The 23,191-nt window shown below is 41.2% G+C and overlaps 1 protein-coding gene across 5 annotated transcripts in view; it reads right to left on the reverse strand.

The window, feature by feature from the left end:
• The window catches only part of IL18R1 (interleukin 18 receptor 1), a 36,381-nt gene extending 13,541 nt beyond the window's left edge, over positions 1 to 22,840 (reverse strand). The window contains exons 1-7 of one of the 5 annotated variants that reach the window (XM_036089506.2): positions 22,168 to 22,839; positions 17,273 to 17,378; positions 15,702 to 15,787; positions 11,470 to 11,713; positions 7,341 to 7,509; positions 4,276 to 4,426; positions 2,273 to 2,335 (exon numbers count right to left, since the gene is read on the reverse strand). In XM_036089506.2, coding sequence (XP_035945399.1) covers positions 2,273 to 2,335; positions 4,276 to 4,426; positions 7,341 to 7,509; positions 11,470 to 11,713; positions 15,702 to 15,759 — 685 coding nt within the window. In that variant the 5' untranslated portion in view covers positions 15,760 to 15,787; positions 17,273 to 17,378; positions 22,168 to 22,839. Of the gene's footprint in view, positions 1 to 2,272; positions 2,336 to 4,275; positions 4,427 to 7,340; positions 7,510 to 11,469; positions 11,714 to 15,701; positions 15,788 to 17,272; positions 17,382 to 22,167 lie in introns of those variants that run through there. The other 4 variants (XM_036089504.2, XM_036089503.2, XM_036089507.2 and 1 more) reach the window with 4 other exon arrangements.
• Positions 22,841 to 23,191: the final 351 nt, after the last annotated feature.

Genomic DNA, 23,191 nt, shown 5'->3' on the forward strand with positions numbered 1-23,191 from the left:
CACAACCTGAGGTAGGAGGGACAAATGAAATGAACTGTTGCAAGGTCCTCCCATGCTGTGAAGTTATAAATGTGCTGAGATGTACATTTGTCTCATTGCAGTCAGACAAGGATACATATTGTAATCTCTAGAACTACTAAGGATACACAAAAGAAAACAAAGCAGATTAAATAATGAAAAGAAAAATACTGCATGAATCCAAAAGGAAGGGAGGAATAACAGGACCGAAGAACACATAAACCAACTAAAAAACAGGTAGCAAGATGAGAGGCTTCACACCACCTCCATCCATAATTCATGAAATGCAAATGGATTACACACTATACAGACTGGATTTCAAAAAAGATCCAAATATATGCCATCTATGTGAAATACATTTTATGTGTATTTGATTTACAAAGAAATGCTAAAAGTAAAAAGATGTTAAAAAAAAAAAAGAGCGAGAAAGCCTGTCGGTCTCAAACAAAAGAAAACTGATATGTCTATCCACTATCAGAGAAAGTAGGCACTCAGGAAAGAAGTATGATAGATAAAGAGAGAAATTTTATAATGATAAAGTATCAATTCAACAGGCATCAGTTTGTATATGCCCATAAGATAACCTCGGCATATATAAAGCAAGGATTGACGGAACTAAAGGATACTGAGATAAATTACCATCGTAGTTGCAGATGTTAACATCTCTTGGTAACAGATAAAGAAAACACACAAAAGCGTGGTTAAAATATAGATGATCTGAATAATACCATTAGCTAACTTCACATAATTGATATTTACAGAATGATAAAACCAAAACCTGCAGAATGCGTATTTGTTTCAGATGCACTTGGAACATTCATCAAAGACACACCACATTCTGGTCCTGAAGCAAGTTACTACAAATGTCATAGGACAGAAATGATACAGTGTATAATCTTGGACCAGAATGGAACTTAACTGGATATCAATAACAGCAACAACAACAAAAAACAACTAGAAAATCCTCCAAAGATTTGGAAATTAAGAAGAAAAAATAATCCATAGAAGAAAGAAGAAATCACAAGGGAAGTTTTTTTTTAAATGTTTGAACCGGATAGTAATGAAAATATGGCATACCCGTATTTGTTGGAAACAACTCAAGTCATGATTAGAGGGAACTTTATAGAGTTTAAAATGCATGTGCTACAAGAGAGGTTAACTGAAATTAATTCTCTATGTCACCATGTCGACAAATGAAAAATGAGGTGCAAATTAAGCCCCAAATGAGAAGAAAGAAATAATAGAGCTAAGTTCAGAAATCAATAAAAAGCAGGCAAACCACAACTACAAATGGCAAAGTATCTGAGCTATGTTGGGCAGATGCGGTCCCACAAATGATTGTGACAGATGCTGGTCCAAAGGTGTGGGCTTAGGAAACAGTGAACAGCAACTTGGACCCCAGCTTTGCCACTTTTTATTGATTTAACTTTAGACAAATTACAGAACCCTTTCTCCTGGGCTTTGGTCATTTAATCCACAAGATGGGAATAATACCCCTCGGAGTTGTTTGAATATATGTCAATCACCTAATACAAAACATGGTGTAGCATATGTTAATTTCTTCTTTTCCTTCCTTCCTTCCCTTTTGGAAAGGAATTACTTATGCAACTGGATGCATTGATTTCATCAAGCCCTGTCTAGGCAAATCTTAAATGTACAGTCAGTTAAGTCCATTGATTCAAAGCCCTTTGATTCATCAATCAAATATTCAGACCACAGAATAAGTCTGAATCATTCCTCCAGAGTGTTCTCTCATAGAGTTTTCATATTTATTTATTTATTTAAAGATTTTAATTTATTTATTTGACAGAGAGAGACACAGCGAGAGAGGGAACACAAGCACGGGGAGTGGGAGAGGGAGAAGCAGGCTTCCCGTGGATCCCAGGACCCTGGGATCATGACCTGAGCCGAAGGCAGACGCTTAAGGACTGAGCCACCCAGGTGCCCCTGGAGTTTTCATATTTAAAAGTGGCCATAAAGACTATTACAGAAAAGCCACAGCAGGGTGACGAAAAACCTATCTAAAAACCACAAGTGGTTCTATAATGTTTTCAACAGACTATTCGTTTTCACCAGCCTACAAATGGCAACATTCAAACAATGATAGGCTTTTCTTCTCTTTGTAACGTTCTTCACTAAACCTGGCACGTGTGATGCACACACAATATGGATCGATCATGAATCAGATTTAACCTTGGAAGACTCAGTTATACCCCCATTCCTAAATGCAGAATATATGTATGTCGAAATATACCTAATTCCACCTTCACATAGTTAAGCTTTGGTCCAAGAAGAACAGGAATTATTTTGCTGCGATCTAAAAGTGAAAGAAGAAAAGAAAAATGCATCAGCATTGCACTGAACTTCTCTAAGACAAGTATTTGTAGTAACACGCTTATACCACGTGACAAAGATCCTAATAGTCATCACTTTACACTTACTTCTGCCGTATTTTCATTAACTAATGGTTGCAGCTGATAGTGTTTGTCGTTTCGCTTTCCGTCAACTCAAAGCTAATGTAACCGGAGAAAACACACTGAATTGGGTTTCCCTCAGCTCAAATCTGTGGCTTCTGCAGCTAAACGCCAGAGGAAAATGTCCATCCAGGCGGACAAACCCACCTGCAGGACTTAGAGGCAAAGTCCCGGGGAAATGCCTTTCTGCTCTGCCTTTATTCCTCCTGTCTGCTCTCCTCAACTCCTCACAGATTTATTGGGGACAGGGACTCTACTCTGTGAGGTAGGCAAGGCACTCGCTCTCAGGTGTCGACCCTTCCCGCGCAAGCACTGAGGGAAACACCCCTTCAATTTTGTGCTCTGGATGACTCACCTGCCTCACCTTAGTCCTGGCCCTGCAGGGATGTCCACACCTGCAGGCTCAGCTCTGCTTCTGTTCCTGAGTGACTTCTGACCCTGACTAGAGGTACTTAATACTCTCAGCCTCAGCTTCCCTCTGAATGCTGTCATACAACCTAGGGAGCTAATAACTGCAGAATACTGAGAGCACACATTCAACCTGCTATGCTGTCAAGTTCTTGTTAGTCCAAAGATCAGCACTGGCAACTTTCTTCATGACCTAGACTCTCCCTTCTGGTACAGCTGGTGCTTCTGGGGCATTTACAAGTAATGTACAGAGCAGTCATTCCCAGTGCTCAGCAAACTCCTGGGGCTTACCGGTGCTCAGCAAACACAATGTATGTGCAGAAGGAGTGAAGGGAGCCTGGGGGGCTCTCCGGCACCAAGCCTACCTAAGCCCTCTCGGGAAGTGTGATGCTGCAGAGTGAAGGGTAGAGAAACGAGTGGTGAGTGTGTGCCTAAGAACTGGAGGATGAAACTTGCAAAGTGAAACTCCAAGGGAGTCAGATTTGGTTCTTCTGGGATTCAGACTCTCTGGGCAAGCGTGGAATACGTACAGGCAGACAGCAGGACCTGGGATGCCACCAGAGAAAGTAGGAACTCTCAGGTCTTGAGAATATTGAGGGACATGAATTGATTCAAGGACAAAGGGGTGATTTTGTAGAAAATTGCTATTGCTTATCTTTCTCTGGATCTGTCTCCCCCCCCCCCCCCCCCCCCCCCGCTCAGGAATGTCAGTGGGAGCCCTGGGGGAGGGGTGGTGTAAAAGAACATCTTTAAGACAGTATGCCATCTACTAAAACTTGAAGTATATCATTGAAAACCCAGAGCACCCTGTCCCTGGCATGTCCTCCTGCCCATCTCATGTTCAACCTCTAAACTCAGCTCGGAGTCTCCTGACTCTGATCTTCCTCTGGACTCTCTCTGCACCCTTAACACCTCACAGATGAATCCAGTTTCATATACTAGGGTACTCCTATGTGGATTATCACCTCCCCTGCCTATAATCAAATTTCTCTAGTACATTACTCACTTTATTTCCTATTTCCCTGCCTCCTTTACCTCCTGATGCTCAGTACAGTTTGTTGAATTATAGACACTTCGAAGAATATCTGTTGAGTGAAAGCATATGCTAAACAACAAGAGATTCCTCAAATTACTCAAACAAGAAATAAGAATGCTGGCTCATGGGAGGCTCACCTATATAAAGGTCATTTACTACCCCCCCCCCGAAAAAAATCTTTCCAGTGTGGTGAATGATGCCCAAATGATCTGACCCTTATATTTGAGCTGGCAATGTGGTCACAACTCCAAGTAAGTTGCCTTTGGATTCCTGCATTACAAAGAAAACTCATTTTACAAAGATACATTTGCTTCTTGCCGATTCTAAAATTTCTCTTACCTCCAACTATTGTTACATTGAAGGTTTTGGTGACATTAAATAGTTTTCCATTATGATGAATGAAAAACATACAGGTGTAATATCCCTGATCTTTAAACTCCGCATTCTTCTGTAAAAATGGGTTTTTACTGTTCTCCATCTTTTCACAGTTCTGTTTTGCAAAAAAAAAAAAAAGAAGAAGAAGAAAAGCAAGTTAAAATATTTTAAGTAAAAGCAGTATCATATTATATTGATTCAAATTTATAAAAGATTTTTATTTAAAAAAAAGGGGGAAACTGAAAACTAGCAATTTCTGAGTAGATGCCCCAGTGATTTGGTACTGCCTCTGCGGTAACAATGAAACATAGTCCCATTACTGTTATTACTGTTGTTACTAATACATGCTGGGAAATAGAATATAGGGGGTGCTGTAGCTGCTCCTGTCATTTTCTTTTAATCTCTCTCTTTTACACATTAGGGGGGTGGAGGAGTAAAGACAAAGGGAGAGGGAGAAGGGAAGGAGGGGTAGAAGGAAGGAGGTAAAGGAGGAGAGAGAGAGTGATCACTACAACAAAAAAATCCTTGCTTGGGTGAAAACTTTTTGCACAACTCTATTTTGTAACACTTTTAGTTTAAGTCCATATACTCAGGACTATCCATCCTGGGGGTGGGTAGTGGAGGTGGGAGCAGAATTACTCAGAGACCTGAGTACCTAGCAAACCACCCATCCTCTTGATGTCTTCCACCAGAAGACAGTAGACTGATCAGAAATGTATCAAGAATATTCAAATCCATAGGCACACACAAACATGTCTCTCCATCACAAATTTCCATATAGGTCACAGGAATGAATAAAAACAAAAAAGCCACCTTCTTCAATCTAGCCATCAGTCACCCATGGAAGAGGTTCTAAGCAATCTAAGATCCAGATATGGAAAATGGGAACTAAATTGCTAACCTTGACTATGCAACACTGTTCCTGCTTAGGAACAAGGAGAATGTACTGCCCACAGACCTCTCTTGAAGGTGCCAAAGCTGGCAGCAACTGGGGCTAAGCCCAGAGGGTGCTTAGCATGGAAGCACCCACGTGTGTCCTCACTACAGTAAATTGTTTCTGTACATGTCAAACTTTTATGACCCCAAACTGTTTTTTTCCAAAGCACATTTAAATATCAAAGACTCTTCATTTTTATTTCCAATCATTTGTTTACTGATTTAGCTTCCTTGCTCTCCTCCCCTCAGATAGGCCATGATAATGTAAATAGGCTGAGAATAGTGAACCTTGTGTTTAATGATCTAGCTAGAAACATCCTCAATAGATCTATTTTCTAAATTTAAATATCCACATGTTGAGATTTCTTGAAACCTGTACACTGAACCTCACAAAATTACAGGTACTGTTAAATATTTGCACATTTGACAGGAAATAGAGTCAAGCCCACTCAGGACTGACTCAGACATTTAGAAAACATTTGGATAAGAGCTCTCCTTGAAAAATCACAAGTAAACAGTGGTGAAGCAAAATATGCAAACAAAGATTTCTAGGAAATCATCTGTAGCTTCAACTTTCTGAAGGGTTTCTGTCTGGCTCACTCTCCCATACGGCTTTTTAAAATTTCCATAACAGAGTCACATTTTTCAGGTTTGTTCTTCTATAGAAATAATATAATTTGTGTTGGGTGTCTGCATATATGTAATTTATGTATGTCTATGTATTATGTATGTGTATACTATAAGTTTATATATGATACATATGTGAATGTATATATAATCTCCATAGTATTGTCTAAAAGAGCTCTTACAATTCAAGTAAAAGGTACACCAGCTGAAGAAAATAGATAATCCACAAAAGAAGTAATCCTAAGGTGCAATAAATATATAAGATGTTCAATTTATTATTAAGAAAAGAAATGGGGAAAAAACTACTAAAAATTACAGAAATTTTGCATGTCAGATTTTTAAATGTTCTAACGGTATGACTTCACAGTGTGTGGTGGTGTTGGAAAAGAAGGTTTTGAACTAGCATAGCTCCCTGGAGAGGAGTTTAATAATGGGGAGCAAAAGCCACAAATGTGCTCATAGCCTTTGATCCAATAATTCTACTTTTAGGGATGTGACTGAAGAATAAAAATCATACATACACCCTAAGACTTATGAGAATGATACTTATTTTAGCTTTGTAAATAATAGTGGAAAGTAGGAAACTAACAAATGCGCAATACCAGGGGATTCGTTGGACACAAGTGTAATACACAATGGAATCCCACGTTTAGAAGGATGTTTAAAGAGGTAGGGGAATAATCACAATATAATTTTTAGTGGATAAAGGAAAAATACAAGCCATTAAAAATACCATTTTTATTTAAGAAAATTTTTTTTAAAATATCACTTTTTAAAAGTAGATGTTTACACCCACAAAAATCCCAACGTCTCTGGCTGGTGGAATTCTGAGTGAGCTCTGTTATCTTCATTGTGCATTTTTCCATCTTCCATTTTTATAAAAGGAACTCATATGTTTAGAAAAAATACATATACAATACAAAATATTGTATACAATAGAATTTAAAATTTTAAATATATGTGGCAGAAGAAAATAAAAATCCCTAAGCTAGCATTCCTAAAATTTAATTTATCAAAAGAGAAGGAAAATGAAAGAGGGACAAGGAAGAGGAAGCTGTTACCATTTATCAAACACTTAATACGGGGCAGGAGCTCATCTGAGCAACCCTGCTGGGACACTTTGCTCAGACGGTCCAGCTGAGCTGTCGAGGGGTCAGGCAGCTTGTACGTGACAAGACAAGGATGCTCCACAGCTAGCAGATCCTCACTTTGGATTTTTGTCTTTTATTCGTCAATTTAAAATATTTTTTAAAGATTTATTTATTTAAGAGAGAGAGCGGGAGTAAGGGGCTGGGTGAGAGGGAGAGTGAGATTCTCAGGCAGACTTCTTGCTCAGCTTGGAGCCTGACGTAGGGCTCGATCTCACGCCCCATGAAATCATGACCTGAGCTGAAATCAAGAGTCAGACGCTTAACCCACTGAGCCACCCAGGCGCCCCTTAAGTTAAAATATTTTAGAAGTGTTACCTTATACAGTGATGTTCTATTGACCAGTTTTTGATAGTATGTATTTTGTTTACAGTTTACATGCAAAGATTTTTGAACTTCCACAGTTTTACTAATTAGTTGTTTTTCAGCAAAACAGCTGTGTTTACTTTTTCCAATGACATTTAATTTCCATTCATGCGTATCATTTCTATGAAATAAAGGTTTCAAAGTATTTTATAATTAGTACAGAGACTTTGCAAATACCACCTTTTAGTAACCAATCCATCCAGTGAAAACCTTTCCTTATTTTTGTATAAAGAGGCTCATTCCCTGATGCCCAGACCGTGCTCTGCCCCATTTTGGTTCAGTGCAGCAAGAAATTTAACAATTATCATGGGACAAGGGTAAGGGGCTGTGAAAGAGAAAAACCTGAGCAGTCCTACACACACACACACACACACACACACACACACACACACACACACACACACCCTACTGCAGACCATATATTATGGGTGTCTGGACAGAAATGTTTAAAACCTCAATGATCTTTGAAAATGTACAAGTTCAAAGATTCTTAAACCAGGATGGGACAGTAGCAGTGGATTGATGAGATCCACAAACAAACTCCTGAACTTGTTTCCTGGAAGTTTGTATATATGCATTGGGTTTTATATTTCTCTGGGCAATTTCTTCTAATCCTCTTCTCTTACTGTTGAGTAAAGCCAAGTCTGGAGTGGCTGCATAACTATATTAGGACTTTACTGAGCAAACATTAGTTTGAATCGATTTTATTGATGTTGTTCCTTTTGATTAGAAATTAGTAATCTGGAAGAGGAAACAACTTTAACACAGTTTTTAAAAAGGAGCTCGATCTCACAACCCTGAGATCATGACCTGAGCTGAAATCAAGAGTCAGACGCTTAACCCACTGAGCCACCCAGGCGCCCCTTAAGTTAAAACATTTTTAAAAAGTGTTACCTTCTACAATAATGTTCTATTGGCCAGGAAACAAGGAAATGTTTGCAACCTGATGTTTGTTTAAACTGCACATGCACTATATGGATCCCCATACTAAACACAACAGACGTGTTTTAAGTTGTCCGGTGTGCCTTTTGTACCCACCACAGGCTCCTGCAGTCCCCCCTCTAAGTCTACAGTAGCGTGGAAGGAAGACTAACACTCACTGAGCTCCGGGCATTGCACCACGCATGTGCAACGGGGATGGCGATTTCTCTTATGTGAGATAAGAAAGCTAAACCTCATCTAAAGCTGAATACCTGGCCCAAGTTCCCACACCCGGTCAGCGGCAGGGTCAGGACGCAAACACACTTCAGTTTGGTGCTAAAGGCCAGGACTGCACTGCCCAATACTATGCTCTCACAGTCGAGGTGAGTCTGGCCCCTCCCTTGGGTGTGCATTCATACAAGATTGGTCTGGGCTGGGCGGGAAGTGGTGGGCGGCTTGACAAGCTGTCCTAAAGGTTAAAGGCTGTAGGTCAATGGCCATGGAACATGATAGAGCTACCCGGCCCTTGGAAAGGATTCAGAATCCCATTGGCATCATCCTCTTCCCAAGTGTGTCTAATGTTTCCCCGACTTCAGCGCCGCTGAGCTGGACAGAGATATAGTTCCAGATCTTTCTGTCCTGTCACTTACAAGGAAGAGAGTACATGCATATTTCCATCTTATCGGGCCATATTGTTCTCTACCTCTGCAATCCTCAATTCCTAACTCTCAGTAAGTCCTGACTGACAGAACACCTCCATGTCCCAGCCACTGCCCTGGGAATGTGGGAACAAGGGGACACTGTCCTTGCTTGGGGAGCTTGAAGGCCATTGTGAAGCTGAGGCCAACTGACCAAAGCTGTGACCATCCTATTCTCCCACAGGGCCATCCATTCTTGGTCACAGGAGCCACTCCTGCCACACAAGAGGGGATTTGAAAAGCTCTAGCCCATTAATGGGAGGCCCCTTACCAAGTCAATCTTGCTGCTTGTCAATCTAGAACATGACTATGAGACTCCTGCATGTGCTTTTCTCTCTATTTTCATGCCCTCCCCTCTAGCATCGAAAACCCCCTCTCTCCTGCATCCCCTCCTTTCTTGGTGGATTTCCTCCTTAAAATTTGATCTGACTTCAGGATTCAAGTATCAGTCTCCAGAGGCCTTTGATTATTAGCAGAGGGCTCCTGAAAAATGAAAGGATTATGGTTCTAATGGATGGATTCCACATGAAATTACAGAGGCTTGCTCACCTAAATCTGTGCACACACGCACACACGTACACACACACACACAAGATACTGTTCACCAGTGACCCAAATTTGAAGACATCCCCAACTTCAATGCCCCTGGGTGTCCAAAACAACCTGTGTAGATTCCCATTGGTTTTCTTTTTTTAAAGATTTTATGTATTTATTTGAGAGAGAGAGAGAGTGACCACAAGCTGGGGGAGAGGGAGAAGCAGACTCCCTGCTGCAGGGAGCCCGATGCAGAGCTCGACCCCAGGACCCCAGGATCACGACCAAACCCAAAGGCAGATGCTCAGCTCAACTGACTGAGCCACCCAGGTGCTGCACCCTGCCCACTGCTTTTCCCAAAACCACTGTCAAGGCCTCTCCTCATTCCATCACATTAGTCTCACGTTATTCGTCAGCCTCCAGCACCTTTCAAAGTTCATCACCACAGCCATTGAGCCACCTTGATTCTCCTGCCCTGTCTGATCGTCTTCCTCGTTTTCCACACTTCTCCGACAGCCTGTCTCTATTTGATGCTTCCACTCTTCCTTCCTAATCCAGGCTGTGTTCTCCACCCTCCGTATCAGAGAGACAGTTAATGCCTTCTGTCCCTATCTGTCTCCAAGCGATGTTTGTGGATAACTGACTTCCCCTCAATTTGCTCTTCCTGCCCTGTCTGGGGTACTTCCTGCATTTAAATCATGCCTTTATTCAATCAGGACTAGGGAGATTTTTTTTTTTTTTACCCCATTTGCGAGTATTCATTCTACATTAGTGTGAAAAGACCCAGTTGTGACCTACTTCTAGAATCGTCACTCTTCAAAGAACACATAAAATTCACTGGTCAAAACAAACAACAGGAAAAGAGTTCTTGAATTTCTTTCTGACTCCTGGGGGTTCCTATGTATAGAAACAAACCAAAATGACCTCATTTTGTGCAAAACCACATGAGTGATAACAAGGTTTCACCGTGATTATCTCACTCTGCTCTCGATAGCACTGTTGATAATGATCAGGACCCACCCCAGAAATCTACTACATCTGAGAGCACACCACCACCGCTCCCCTCACCTGGCCCTCAGCTATCTTTCACAGGTCAGCCTCAGATCTCTATAAAACTACACACATACTCACATGCAGAGGCAAGTACATACACAGAACCACAAATGTGCCAGATAAACACCATGTCATCAAGACTAATAATCCATCACATAGAACATCGCTTGTCCCAGTTGCTCCTTCCCAGCTCACCAAATAAAGTATAAAGAGAACCTAGTTCAGTGATAATCACTGAAACATTCAGTTGGTTTTTCTCATTTCAAAGAACTTATGACTCTTGGACTCTTGATGATGAGTGTCCTGGCATAGACTATAGGGGTCTGTCCCATGAAAGTCGTGCAAAGCCTTTTCTGGGCTCTTCTCTCTCACTGCCCCTGGCTGTAGGTCTGTGATTGGCTGCAAGACCCACATATCCTTCACTCACACTACCACCTGATACTCAACAAACCCCAGAAAACTGGACTGGGATGAGTCTACACCAGTTCCGACCCCTCGCCCCAGCCTGAGGGTGCCACCCAGGAAGCTGACGTTGCCCCCCTTCACCACATGTTCATTATGGAGTCTTCACTTATCCAATTTGACCAACAACTCTACACAATAGGAGCAGCTGAATTTTAAAATGAATTGCATTTGGTACCCACTTATCTTTGGTAAGGATCCCCCAAAAGAGATATTAAGGTAATCTTTTGTTAAGATCACTAAGAAGATAAACACAAGGGCAAATATTTAATTTTTCCATAATGAAGTATTTATTGCATGTTGTAGGAGAGCCTAATGCATGGATTATCCTTTCAGATGCTGTATATCTGATTTGCTGAACTAAGTCCAAGAGTGCTATGAAATATACTAACACAAAGAGAAGCTATACTCACCCCATTTGGAAAAAGTAAGATCCACTGTCCTCCAACTCAACTGGCCAAAACTCCAAAACATAATCGTGCAGAGAAATTCTGGGTGAACTGCTTGAGTTTAGCTCAGTGCGCCCCTGTGATCCACTGCTCTTGTACCATTTTATGATGGCTGTTTCATTCTTGGGCTCAGATGCTGATGAGCAATATCTCAGATAGAAAGGTTCCCCTCTGACTGCGGTGATGTTAAAACGTGAAGTACAAGTTTCTTCATAAGATTAGCAAAGTAAAAGAAAAACAAAAACAGAATGACAAAGGTAAATGTTTTCTTTCCTAACGCATGAGGCAAATAAGCCAGGTGAGTAAGAAAGTCCTGAGCAATCTCAATGTCTCAGTCTTGTGAGTTCTCATTTTAAAAAGGGTCAATCTTTCCAACACTAAGAGACAGAAAGTCAATCTTTCCAACACTAGGACACTCTCAGGGCATAAATGTAGACATTTCCAACACCTTTACCAAACAGGACACAACCAAAACTTAACCGACCATAGCTAGAGGACAGATAAATGCAGTGAAATCTTTTCAAAGAAGATGTTACACATTACAGATTCCTCCTAACGAAAGCCACAGAGGTCACCGTGTTGCCACACCTACCCCCAAAACATCCCTAGCTGGGGAGTCTCCATGGAAATGGAAACAAGAAATCTAGAGGCCTCAGAGTTCCTCCCCTGTCTCACCAGAAGTGTGCTCTCAATCAGTTTACCTGACCATTCCCTGGGCAGGCCTAGGGATGGTTAAGGTGCTCCTATGTAGCTTAGAGTGTGTGTGAGTTCATTATCTCTCTGGGTTACCACGTGGACCGACAAGAATTGATTAATACAATATCACTCCAAATCTGGGTATCTGTTACTTCCCTCCTTGAGTGCTCTTGCAAGCTCGCTCTCTTCCTCCCTCCTTCCCTCTCTCTTTCTCAATCAACCCAGATACTCTGTCTTCAGAAATTTATCTGATCTTTTCAGCTGACAGGGTCATCATTCCCCTCCTTTTGAACTTCTGATAGTTCAAAGTCAGCGCTCATGGACCCTTTCCGTATCCTGTTCTCCAGCGGCTCCAGCATGCCCTTTTATTTTATTCAAGTACAATTAACATACAGTGTTATATTAGCTTCAGGTGTACAACATATTGATTCAACAATTCTATACACTACACAGTGCTCACCATGATAAGTGTAGTTACTATCTGTCACCATACAATGTTATTTCAATATTATTGACCATACTCCCTATGCTATAATTTTCATCCCTGTGATTTATTTATTTTATAACTAACTGGAAATTTGTACTTTTAATCCCCTTTATGTATTTCACTCATCTCCCTACCTCCCTTCTGGCAACCACCAATATTTTCTTTGTATTTTAGGAGTCTGCATTTGTTTGTTTATTTATTTGTTTTGTTTTTTAGATTCCACATATAGGCAAAATTATATGGTATTTGTCTTTCTCTTTCTGATTTATTTTACTTAGCATAATGCCCTAATTTAGGTCCATCCATGCTGTCCCAAGTGGCAAGATTTTATTCTTTTTTGTGGTTGAGTAATATTTTATTGTGTGTATATATATCCACCACATCGTCTTTATCCATCCATCTATCAATGGACACTTGGGTTGCTTCCATATTTGGCCGTTATAAATAATGCTGCAATAAACATAGAGGTGCATGTACCTTTTCAAATTAGTGTTTTTGTTTTCTTTGGATAAATACCCAGTAGTGAAATTACTGAATCGTATGGTCTATTTGTAACTTTTTGAGGAACCTCCATGCTGTTTTCTGCAGTAGCTGCACAAATTTTCATTCCCACCAACAGTGCCCTTTAACTGAATTTTGAGAATGATAATCCTTAAATTAAGTAGAGCATTTCTCTGAGGGCATGGTCTTCTCTATAGTTAGGGTCTATTTCTCAAAGCAACTGTCTGGTTTTAACTCGATGTTGTTAACCACAATGTAAAGAGGAAGTGGCTCAAATGGTAGAAGTATTTTTTGAAAACATGGATGTTGAATCTACCTCAAAGTACAAGTGTTAATGAATACCAACCTTGTGTTTGGTGGTTGTTATAGAAACTCCATTTTACATTTCACTACTTCAACATAGAAGGTGTGATACATGTGTAAGTGTTGGTGTTAGTTTTAATTGACATCAAAAAGGATGGCATGTCAAAAACAATTTCACTTATTTTCCCGTTTCAGGTATGTAATATACATTAAACAAAGGACACAAATCCTACAGTCTGTGCTCTTCTGCCTAGATTCTTTCCTAAATCATCACGTCTCTGATAGGCAGACATGTTGCTGCATGAAGCAGTGATTTGTTCTTTTTCTCATAGTTATGTACATCCAGTTGTGTTCATATTTGACAATTTATCCATTCCGTGGGTTTTGAACATACGGGTTATTTCTAGGTTTTGGCCACTCCTTAAAAGAACACTTCTATAAACACCTGTGCCTCACCATTTCTTTGGGGGAGGACTTACCATTTGTAGAAACCTAACCTGGCTTACAGACTCTCCAGGGGTAGATGGTTGGAGTTGAAAGTTCACGCTCCCCTGGCAGTTAATGGCTTCAGCTACCTAATCTTTCTTATGCTTCACACTATAGGCTTTGTTGATTAGAAATTGTTTTTGATTGAAAAAAAAAGTGAGTGGAATTCAAGGTGTATGGACTGCCCAGAACAAGAACTCCCATTCCTACATGAACAGAGTAAGAATCCAACAGGGTCAACAACCTAGACCCTTTGGAATGATGCCTGTGTTTGGAAATGTCTTGAGTTTGGATAATAAATAGGATACTGTCATTCAACGGCTACTAGGTTAAATGAATCCTCATGTAGAATATTGTCATATTTGCCCAGAGTGAACCCTTTACAAAGGGTGCTCTTCAGATACCTAAAAGGACAAAGAGCTGGGACCTTAGTCACCTTATAGAATGAGCTGTGTGACTAGTTTTGAGCCTGAAACATGTTTCACTGTAACTTGGGGGCAAGGTTATTAGTGTGTGTCTCCAGAGCAGGGTACCCACAATGCACACTTCCCTGCGCCTTGCTTTTTCACCCCGCAGTTTCTAAAAGATTAGTCATCTGGCATCAAGAGGAGCAGATCTACCTCCTTCCTTTAACATCTGGGTTGTATTGCACTGTCTGGATCTCAACAAAAATGGGCCCACTTAAGTAAACATTGGACTGGAATTATTTGAAAGTATCAAGAACTTAAATTCCCTATCTCTTCAGCAGTAATTCTCAAAGTAGGGGATATGGGCTTATGTGTTACTCTCTCCTAATTAACAGATCAAGGCAAATCAATACTTGTCTTCCCACCTTCTCCTCCAAAGCACAAGGAGAACCTTGCTAATCAGTCATGAATCTCTTCTCCAAAGGATCCTGATGAAGCCACGGAATCCTTCTTGATAAAAGTCTCCAAGCCATCACTGCTAATCAGTTAAAACTGGTACCTGCCACCTGATATAAAGCCTACTTGTTTTGCCCAGTCTATGCAGTCTTTCTTATGTATTCCTTCTAACTCAAATACTTCCCTCAAGACCTGTAAGGCATTCCCACTCACTGTCTTCACTACCTAAATAATGAGATGAATCTTGGCCTTCATGTTGGGAGAAAAAGAATGTGTGCAAAACTTGCTAAAAATCAATAATAAAGATGGCTGTGAACTCTTCAGTTTTAAATAACATAAAGCAGATTTTCATCTCAGACAAATGTAATTTGTTTCCAGATACAATTCTGTTTTCTCTGCATAAACTCAGAGGACTAAATCTTTTCCTTTTCAGTAATCCCATATGATTCTTTACTTGATTTCATTTTTTTTTTTGAAGATTTTATTTATTTATTTGACAAAGAGATAGAGAGAAAGCACAAGTAGGCAGAGAGGCAGACAGAGGGGGAGGGAGAAGCAGGCTCTCCGCTGAGCAGGGAGCCTGATGCGGGGCTCGATCCCAGGACCCTGGGATGATGACCTGAACCGAAGGCAGCCACTTAACCGACTGAGCCACCCAGGTGCCCCTTGATTTCATTTCTATGAAACTTTTATTCTCTATGCCAGGGACACCAAATGGTAACTTTCAAAGTAAAATCTAAAACCACTAATTTTAATGAATTCAGCATCTTCAATAGCCACCTCCACATAAAGAAGTGAAACCTTGATATTCCCTCTAGAGGACCCATGAAGTATGCTTGTGAATGATTATATTCACTTACCTGAGGTGCTTGTAAACGTAAGTGCCAAAAGTGTCAAGAGTAGTTCTATACGATGCATCTTGAGGATTCTGCTTCCAGTGGTTTCTCTGGAAAACAGAGTAAGAAGGGTTTAGCCAAAACTTGCAAATAAATGTACACCTGTATCATGAAGGAGATTTTTAAAAATCTTCTGGCACACAGATTTTTAAAAAATCAGTGCAGTAAGTTTTCATATCCCTTAATATACTCACCAAGCATTCTCAGAACTTTCAGCCACACAGAATTCATAAAATTTCAAGGTAATGAATTTCAGCATCCAGAAAGAAATTCCTAAGAATGCAATTTTTTAATACAAGAAAGTCTGCTGTTATTTCAAGCCTGGTCTACTAAACCTTACCTCAAAGGTCAAAATTGAGGACAAAAATATTTCCAGAAAATCTACTGTTCTATGAATAGACAATCTGTGATACACCGAGATATGTATGCCAGGTCTGCCCATGTAAGGGTGTGTGTGTGTGTGTGTGTGTGTGTGTGTGTGTGTGTGTGTCCTTTTTTCTCTCATCACACCAAAATGCTCATCATGATCTTCATTTGTGGCTTGAATTTTTAAATATCCATCTTCCTTCTTCAGAACTAAGTTTTTCGTAAGTTAGGAACTGAGTCTATTTTGTTCATTATTGTACCACTAGAGTCCAGAACAATGCCCAGCACAGAGTAAGCACCAATACTTGTTACAGAGGAATAGGTGTATGGATGTGTGTGTGTGTGTATTTACATACACATGCCCACGTGCATTTATTTTAGGGAAACAGAGAAAGCAGGAGTTTCCTACACTCCAAATGCCTAATCTACATGGACTCAAAACTGTGTTGAATTTCAATCCTACACCAATACATACTTTAGCCTATGAATTACAGATTTAGAGAGTAAAATGGGAGAAAGTGGCAGTGGGTCTCTGACACCGAGTGTGAATATTTCATAAGCAATCCCATGTTCCTTGCATAGCACACAGTGAGCTCCACTGGGTGGAGGGAGCACAACACGATGGAAGAGTTTGTTTTCTGGTGCATACAAACTTGGACTGGCTTTCCAGCTAGAGCCTTGACTAGCTGTGCAATCTTAGGCAAGTTACTTAAAAGTCTCAGATCCTATTTGCTCATTACAAAAATGGAGATGAGTAACAAGGCCTATCACCAAAATTATTGAGTGATTAGATGAACTAATGTAACGAAGGCTTTCTGGATGCATGCTAGCCTCTCAGTCCCAGATAATTCTGTTACCAACTGCCACTCACCTCCCATACTAAAAAAAAAAAAAAAAAAAAAGACTGTTAATGCCCAAATCCTGGATGAAGTTTAATGGCTAAGCTGTCAAACCATTTACATCAATCTTTATGAATAACATCACAAAGCATCTGCTGTAATTTCCAAGAGATAACAATCAATAAAGTAAAGACAAAAGAGTTAAGTACGTATGGAAAGTACCAACTGTTCATAACCAAATTAGAATATTTCTATGGTTCTATGGTTTGAAATCAACCCCCCACCCACACACATATACACACATTTATTATTAACTATCTATTCTCTTACCTCAGATAGAATGAAAAGTATTGTTTCCTCTGGCTAAGGTTGACACAGCCTTGTAAAGGGCACTGCTGTTTTTTTCTTGGTTTGGGTTTTTGTGAATTTTCAAGGTCTACTGAGAGATAAAGTTTCTATGAAATAATCCAGCATTCTGATGAGTTACCTCTGAGTTTCAATATGAAACATGTTAAGATCCCAAATTAGCTGATATTGGCACTACTCTGTGTGTGTATACATATAAATTTTAATGTACTTATTATGGATTTAAAAGATTAAGATATTAAATAATGGAGCTCATTTCCAAAAGAAAAGTTATTCTGGGAAATGTCACAGATACCCTACTAAGTATTAATAAGATATATATAGGAGAATATAAATATTAAATTTCTTTCATGAAGGAATTTAGGTTTTTTTTTTTTAGTGTTATGTTTGATATTGATTTTTTTTCCTTTCCATAATTTTTAAATTTTTCTTTCTCTTTCTTTCTTCTTCCTTTCTTTCTTTTTAAAAAAATTGTTTTTGATTTCTAAAGTATTAAATGCCCAATATAGGACATTATAAAATGAAGATTGAAAAGAAGAAAATGATCTCAACATGCATAATACTTTAACATGTTTCCTTGTACTTTTTCTTCATAATTTTCAAATAATTAGAATCTTCAAAAATGTTCACATCCTGCATTTTTCACTTAATCAATGAGCACTTTCTTGAGTCACAAAGATCTCTTTGTTAACATCATCTTAACTGCTCTATATATCCCTCGATATGGGTCTATTACAATCTATAAGATATATTTTATCACAAAATAACCCCATGACTATCTTCTTGTGTTAGGTGGTACAGATCAGTTTTTGGATCACGGCCTCTGGTGCCAGACTGGCTGGATTTGAATCCTCATCTTACTCTTTACCAGCTGAATAATTCTGGGCAATTCACTTACCCTCCCTGCTCTTCAGTTTCTTTATCCAGGAAAGAGAGTAACAACACTACCTCCCAGAAGTGATGTGAAGGTTTTGTGAGTTTCTATTACAAAGTATCCAGTGCATAAAAGTATCACTTCAATGTTAGTTATTTATCTTCCTTTCTCATTATTTTCTTGGTGTTATGACAATGGCAAGAATACATTTTAAACATGATTAACATATACTATCAAACCGCATTCCAGAAATGTAATAATTCATCCTCCTCAGCTGTGCAAGATAATATCCATCTACCACACCCACAATAAGCATTAGGCATTCAAATTCTTTAAATGTAATTCGCTCTTCAAATTGGTAATGGTGTCTCATGGCTTTTTTAAACCTGCATTTCTACTGGTATAAATAAGGCAGAATATTAAGCATGTAGTTTTTAGCTATTTTATTCCCGTCTGTATGAACTATCTTTTTATGCCTTTGGTCCAGTTCTTAGATATTTTAATGTTTTTTTTTTTCAATTTGTTGAGTTTACCTTCAAATTCCTCTTTTGCTGTTTTCACATATGGGAGACGTTATAGTTATGCAGTCAAGCCCACCATGCTTTTCCTTTGTGATTTTTCCATTACTTTTACATGTTGAACATTCCTTTCCCCTCAGGGGTCAGATATATACTCAAGGTATACTTTGTTCATTTTTATGGCTTAGGGTTGTTTTTTTTTTTACATTAAAATTGCTTTATCCATTAACAATTAATTTTCTTCCTTGGTATGAAGATAGGTCTAACTCACCTTATTTTTCTCAAAGAGCAGCTAATTACTTCTCTATAATTAATTAAAGAGTCCTGCTTTTCCTTTCAGTGTGCTGATAGCATAGTTACCACGTACGGGCCCTCTGCAAGTGCTCTGCGCAAATCTAACAGCAGGACCCCTTGGACGCAAATGCACGCACGCCTGTGTGTGTACGCAAGCACGTGTGTGTGCACACGGACACACACACACACACACACACCACTCTCTCCTCTTCCACTGTGCTTTGTTTTTCCATTCATAGCACTTATCCCTAACTGATATACTTTATTTTATGTTTGTTTATTACCTGCTGAATTGATGAATTCATTCAATTCATTAAATAGATACAGTTTGGTGTCTTAGTCGATCATCTGATCCACTGTAACATCCGCATAATCTTACCTCTGAAGTGCTTCTTAAATCATGACATCTTGGAAAATATGTTTTAACAACTGATGTGAAGTCTAGGGCACTCATTCTCCCCTGGAGCTTAAATAATAATAATAATAATAATAATAATAATAATAATAATAATAATGCCTGGGTGCCCAGCCAGACACCTGAGGTACTGCCTGGACATCCTGATTGCTACAAATCTCCCAGGCAATTCTAATATGCAACCAAGGTAGGGAGACACTAATCTAGGGGACTTCTTTGTATACCTAAAAGTAAATTTAATATATCATAAGTATATATATTTAACAAGTTACTATTTAAGAGCTATTAAGTATCTGTACATACATACGCATGTATATATGTAAATATGTATGTGCACGCACACACATACACACACATACAAAGAACACTCACAAACTTCCCCTAAATCACCAAGTGGCATGATGTTTTCTCTAAATGAAAAAGGTTCTCTTCTAAAAATTGTGTGACCTGGGGTGCTGGTCAGATACAAGCCAACTGTTCTCTCTGACCCCCGAGGTGGGACAGTCCAGGCCCCTGCAGACTGTCTGAATGCTCATCTCCTGAGCCCCTGGTCCGCCCACCTGCCCTGTTTATAGACCACACCCTGAGCAAAGTGACCATCCTCTTAAAAAAAAAAAAGTAATTCACAGAGACCCATAGTTGTGAGGCTACTTCAAAGTCCCTTCTGCTAAGGCAGCTGGGACCGGACCAGGTGAACCGGTCCGGATTGTTGAGCCTGACACTGACTGATCACTGTAGATTGCCTCAGTGTAAGTCACTCTTACCAGCAAAACATAATCGAGCACCTCCTAAGATAAACTGCCTTGATGAAAATCTTAACACCAGTGATTTTTAAAATAATTCCCTCTCCACAGTGTTCGATGCCTGTTTCACTCACCAATTGAGATGATAAAACTACCAATGCAAAGAGGGAAAAATGATCTTGGACATAAAACACACATCAGGGGCGTGCACACACACACACACACGCTTCCGCTCTTAAGGAAAGCAGAATTTACGCTGAATTAGGTTTTTCATCTGCAAGGCCAGGAACATCATTCCGACTTCAGAGTCCTGTCACACAGATATGTGTTGGTACCTTGATGCCTCCCCCACCTCCTCCTGTGCATGTGCTAGTCTTGCTCCCCGAACCTTCTCGCTTCTAACTGCGGGGTCCCTGCAGTCCTTACAGCCTGGCTGCATGGTTCCCTTCTCAAGGAAACACTCTGACTGCCAGTGCCCCGAACAGCCTTTGTCCACACCTGCGCCACACTGCATTCCCATTATTCCTGGATCCATCCCCACTCCCTGGGAGCTCCCTGAGGGCAGGGACCCTGTCTTCCCAGACCACTTGTTCATAGCCTTTGTGTGTGTTTTTATGCTGGTGGGGGGGGGGGCGGGGAGCAGTTGCCTTGTCCCAGAACCTGCGCACACCCAGAGTCTCCCAAATTTACACCCCCCAAGCCATTCAAGGCCCTCAGGTTGAGAAGTGTGCCCCAGATCCCAGCACTGCATAGCACCAAATGAGTGTTTGCTGAGGTTGCCAACAAGAGAACAAGGGAAGAGGGTGAAATTAATACCATAACCTCAGGTGTCTAGACCTGACTGGGATCACCCAGTCATTAGTTTGTCTCATAACTGCAATGCAACTTGCTTGGGGTTCTAAATCCTGGAAGCACCTGGAATTAAAAGCAAAGGTTTTGGAATCAGAGAAATTTTGGTGTGAATCTGTGATCTATTAGTAAGCTGGATGCCCTTGGATAAATTCCTAAACATCTCTGTGCTTTGATTCTCCTCCCTTTATTAAGCATAATGATAATGCCTACTTCATTTGGCCTACAGGAAGATTAAGTGAAAATAATGCATCTAAAAGTTTTCTACACCATGTCAGACAAGTGCTTAATTAGTAAAAACTACCAATTATTTTAGCTGTTCTCACTTTTTCAGAAAAAAAGAAATATTGGCAAGTTTTAGCCTCTGAAATTATACTATCAGGGAAAGTCAATGATGTTGGCTCACCAATTATTCATGTGCGTGTGTGTGTGTGCGCACATATATGTGTGTATATATACAGACACATGAACATATACATATACACACTCAATATTGAAAACTAGATATACACAGATGTATATACATATCTGCATGTATACGTACACATACGCAGTCCCTATTTCTGATGGCTCCAGTTACGATTTTTTGATTGATGGTGCAAAAGAGATACACATTCAAGTGGAAACCATACTTTGGATTTTGAACTTGGATTTTTTCCCAGGCTAGTGATATGCCCTATGATCCCCACTAGCCGCAACTCCCGGTCTGCCTGAAGATCACGACGGTGAACAACAGATACGCTTACAACCATTCTGTACCCATGCAACCATTCTGTTTCTCCCTTTCAGTATATTATTCCATCAATTAAACGAGATACTCAACAGTTTATTATGAATTAGGCGTCGTGTTAAAGGATTTTGCCCAACTGTAGTTTAATATAAGTGTTCTGAGCACCTTCAAGGTAGGCTGGGCTAAGCTATGATGTTCAGGAGGTTAGGTGTATTAAATGCATGTTCCAGTAGTGACTATTGTCAACTTAGGTTGGGTTTTTCAGAACTACCCCCATCATAAGTGGAGGAAGATCTGTGCACATAAGGGCACACATTCTTAACCGATCTTGTTTTCAGAACCCCTGCACAGAGGCCGGGTTGCCCCTTGCCCGGCGGGCTGGCGGCAGAGGGCAGTGGGGAGGGGGTGCGGCTGGCAGCGGGGCGCCGCTCCTTACCTTCAGAGGGGAGTCCCCCGAGGCTGGGCGGGGGCGGCAGTCCCTCCTCCACTCTGGTCGCGACGACGGAAGTAGGAGTTCCAAAAGCAGGTGAGAAACGGCAATCCGCTGCCTCCCTAGCACTGGGAAACACGAAAGGAACGAGAGGAGCCGCAAGTGTGAATAAAGAGGGAAGGCAACTAGAGAAGGTTGGGGAAAGAGAGAGAGAGAGAGAGAGAGAGAGAGAAGGAACAGAGAGTCAGTAGAAAGAAAAGGCGTCTGGCAGCCGCGGAGGCTGTGGGGGCGCACGCAGCTCCGTGTCCGCAGTGCTAGGAGGGGCGCTGCTCCGTCCCGCGGACCGTCCCGGGTCTGGGAGGCTCCAATCAGAGATGCTCCTCGTCGGGGTTTTCTCCCGGGGAGGGGCTGGGGGCCGGGAACCCCCCAAGTTTGCGGTGTTCCTCGGTGGGGAGTACGCCCGGTTTCGGGCCCTTTGGCTCCGGGGTGCTTCTGGTCTGGGGCGCCCCTCGCAGCGTGCCAGGGATATGGACTCCTCCACCTGGGCGCCCCGCCTCTGAGTTCCGGGAGCCGCTCGATCGCGGGGGCGACGGCACGCAGCTGGAAAATCCGGCGCCTCGCCCTTGCGCCGAGGTAGACTGTGGGCCCAGCCGCGCGCCGCGAGTTTCGGGAGCTCCCGGGCGGTGGGCGGTGTCCGAGGGACCTGCCGGGCCCCGGGCGCTCGGTGCTGCTCCTTGCGCACCCTACAGGCCCGCCGAGAGGTTTGCACTAGAGTTAGGTGGGGAGGGAATCAGCCTCCACTGGGCAGAGGGGCACTGTCTTTGGTTAAGGGGAAGGAGCCGGGGAGGGCTGCAGACAGGAAAGAGGCCAAGGAAGAGCCCCAAAGACAGAGGACGGTTCCCTGAGGTCATCCAAAGTGAGGAGGACGCCATTCTCTGAGGCACTCAAGTCTCAGATCTGTGCTGAGGCCTTCTGCTTAGGTTGGGGGGGGGGGGGTGTTCTTTCTTGGGAAGTAATAGAGAGGGGGCAG

This window comes from Halichoerus grypus, chromosome 10 (genome assembly GCF_964656455.1).
Source record: "Halichoerus grypus chromosome 10, mHalGry1.hap1.1, whole genome shotgun sequence".
In the NCBI taxonomy this organism is placed as follows: Eukaryota; Metazoa; Chordata; class Mammalia; order Carnivora; family Phocidae; genus Halichoerus; species Halichoerus grypus.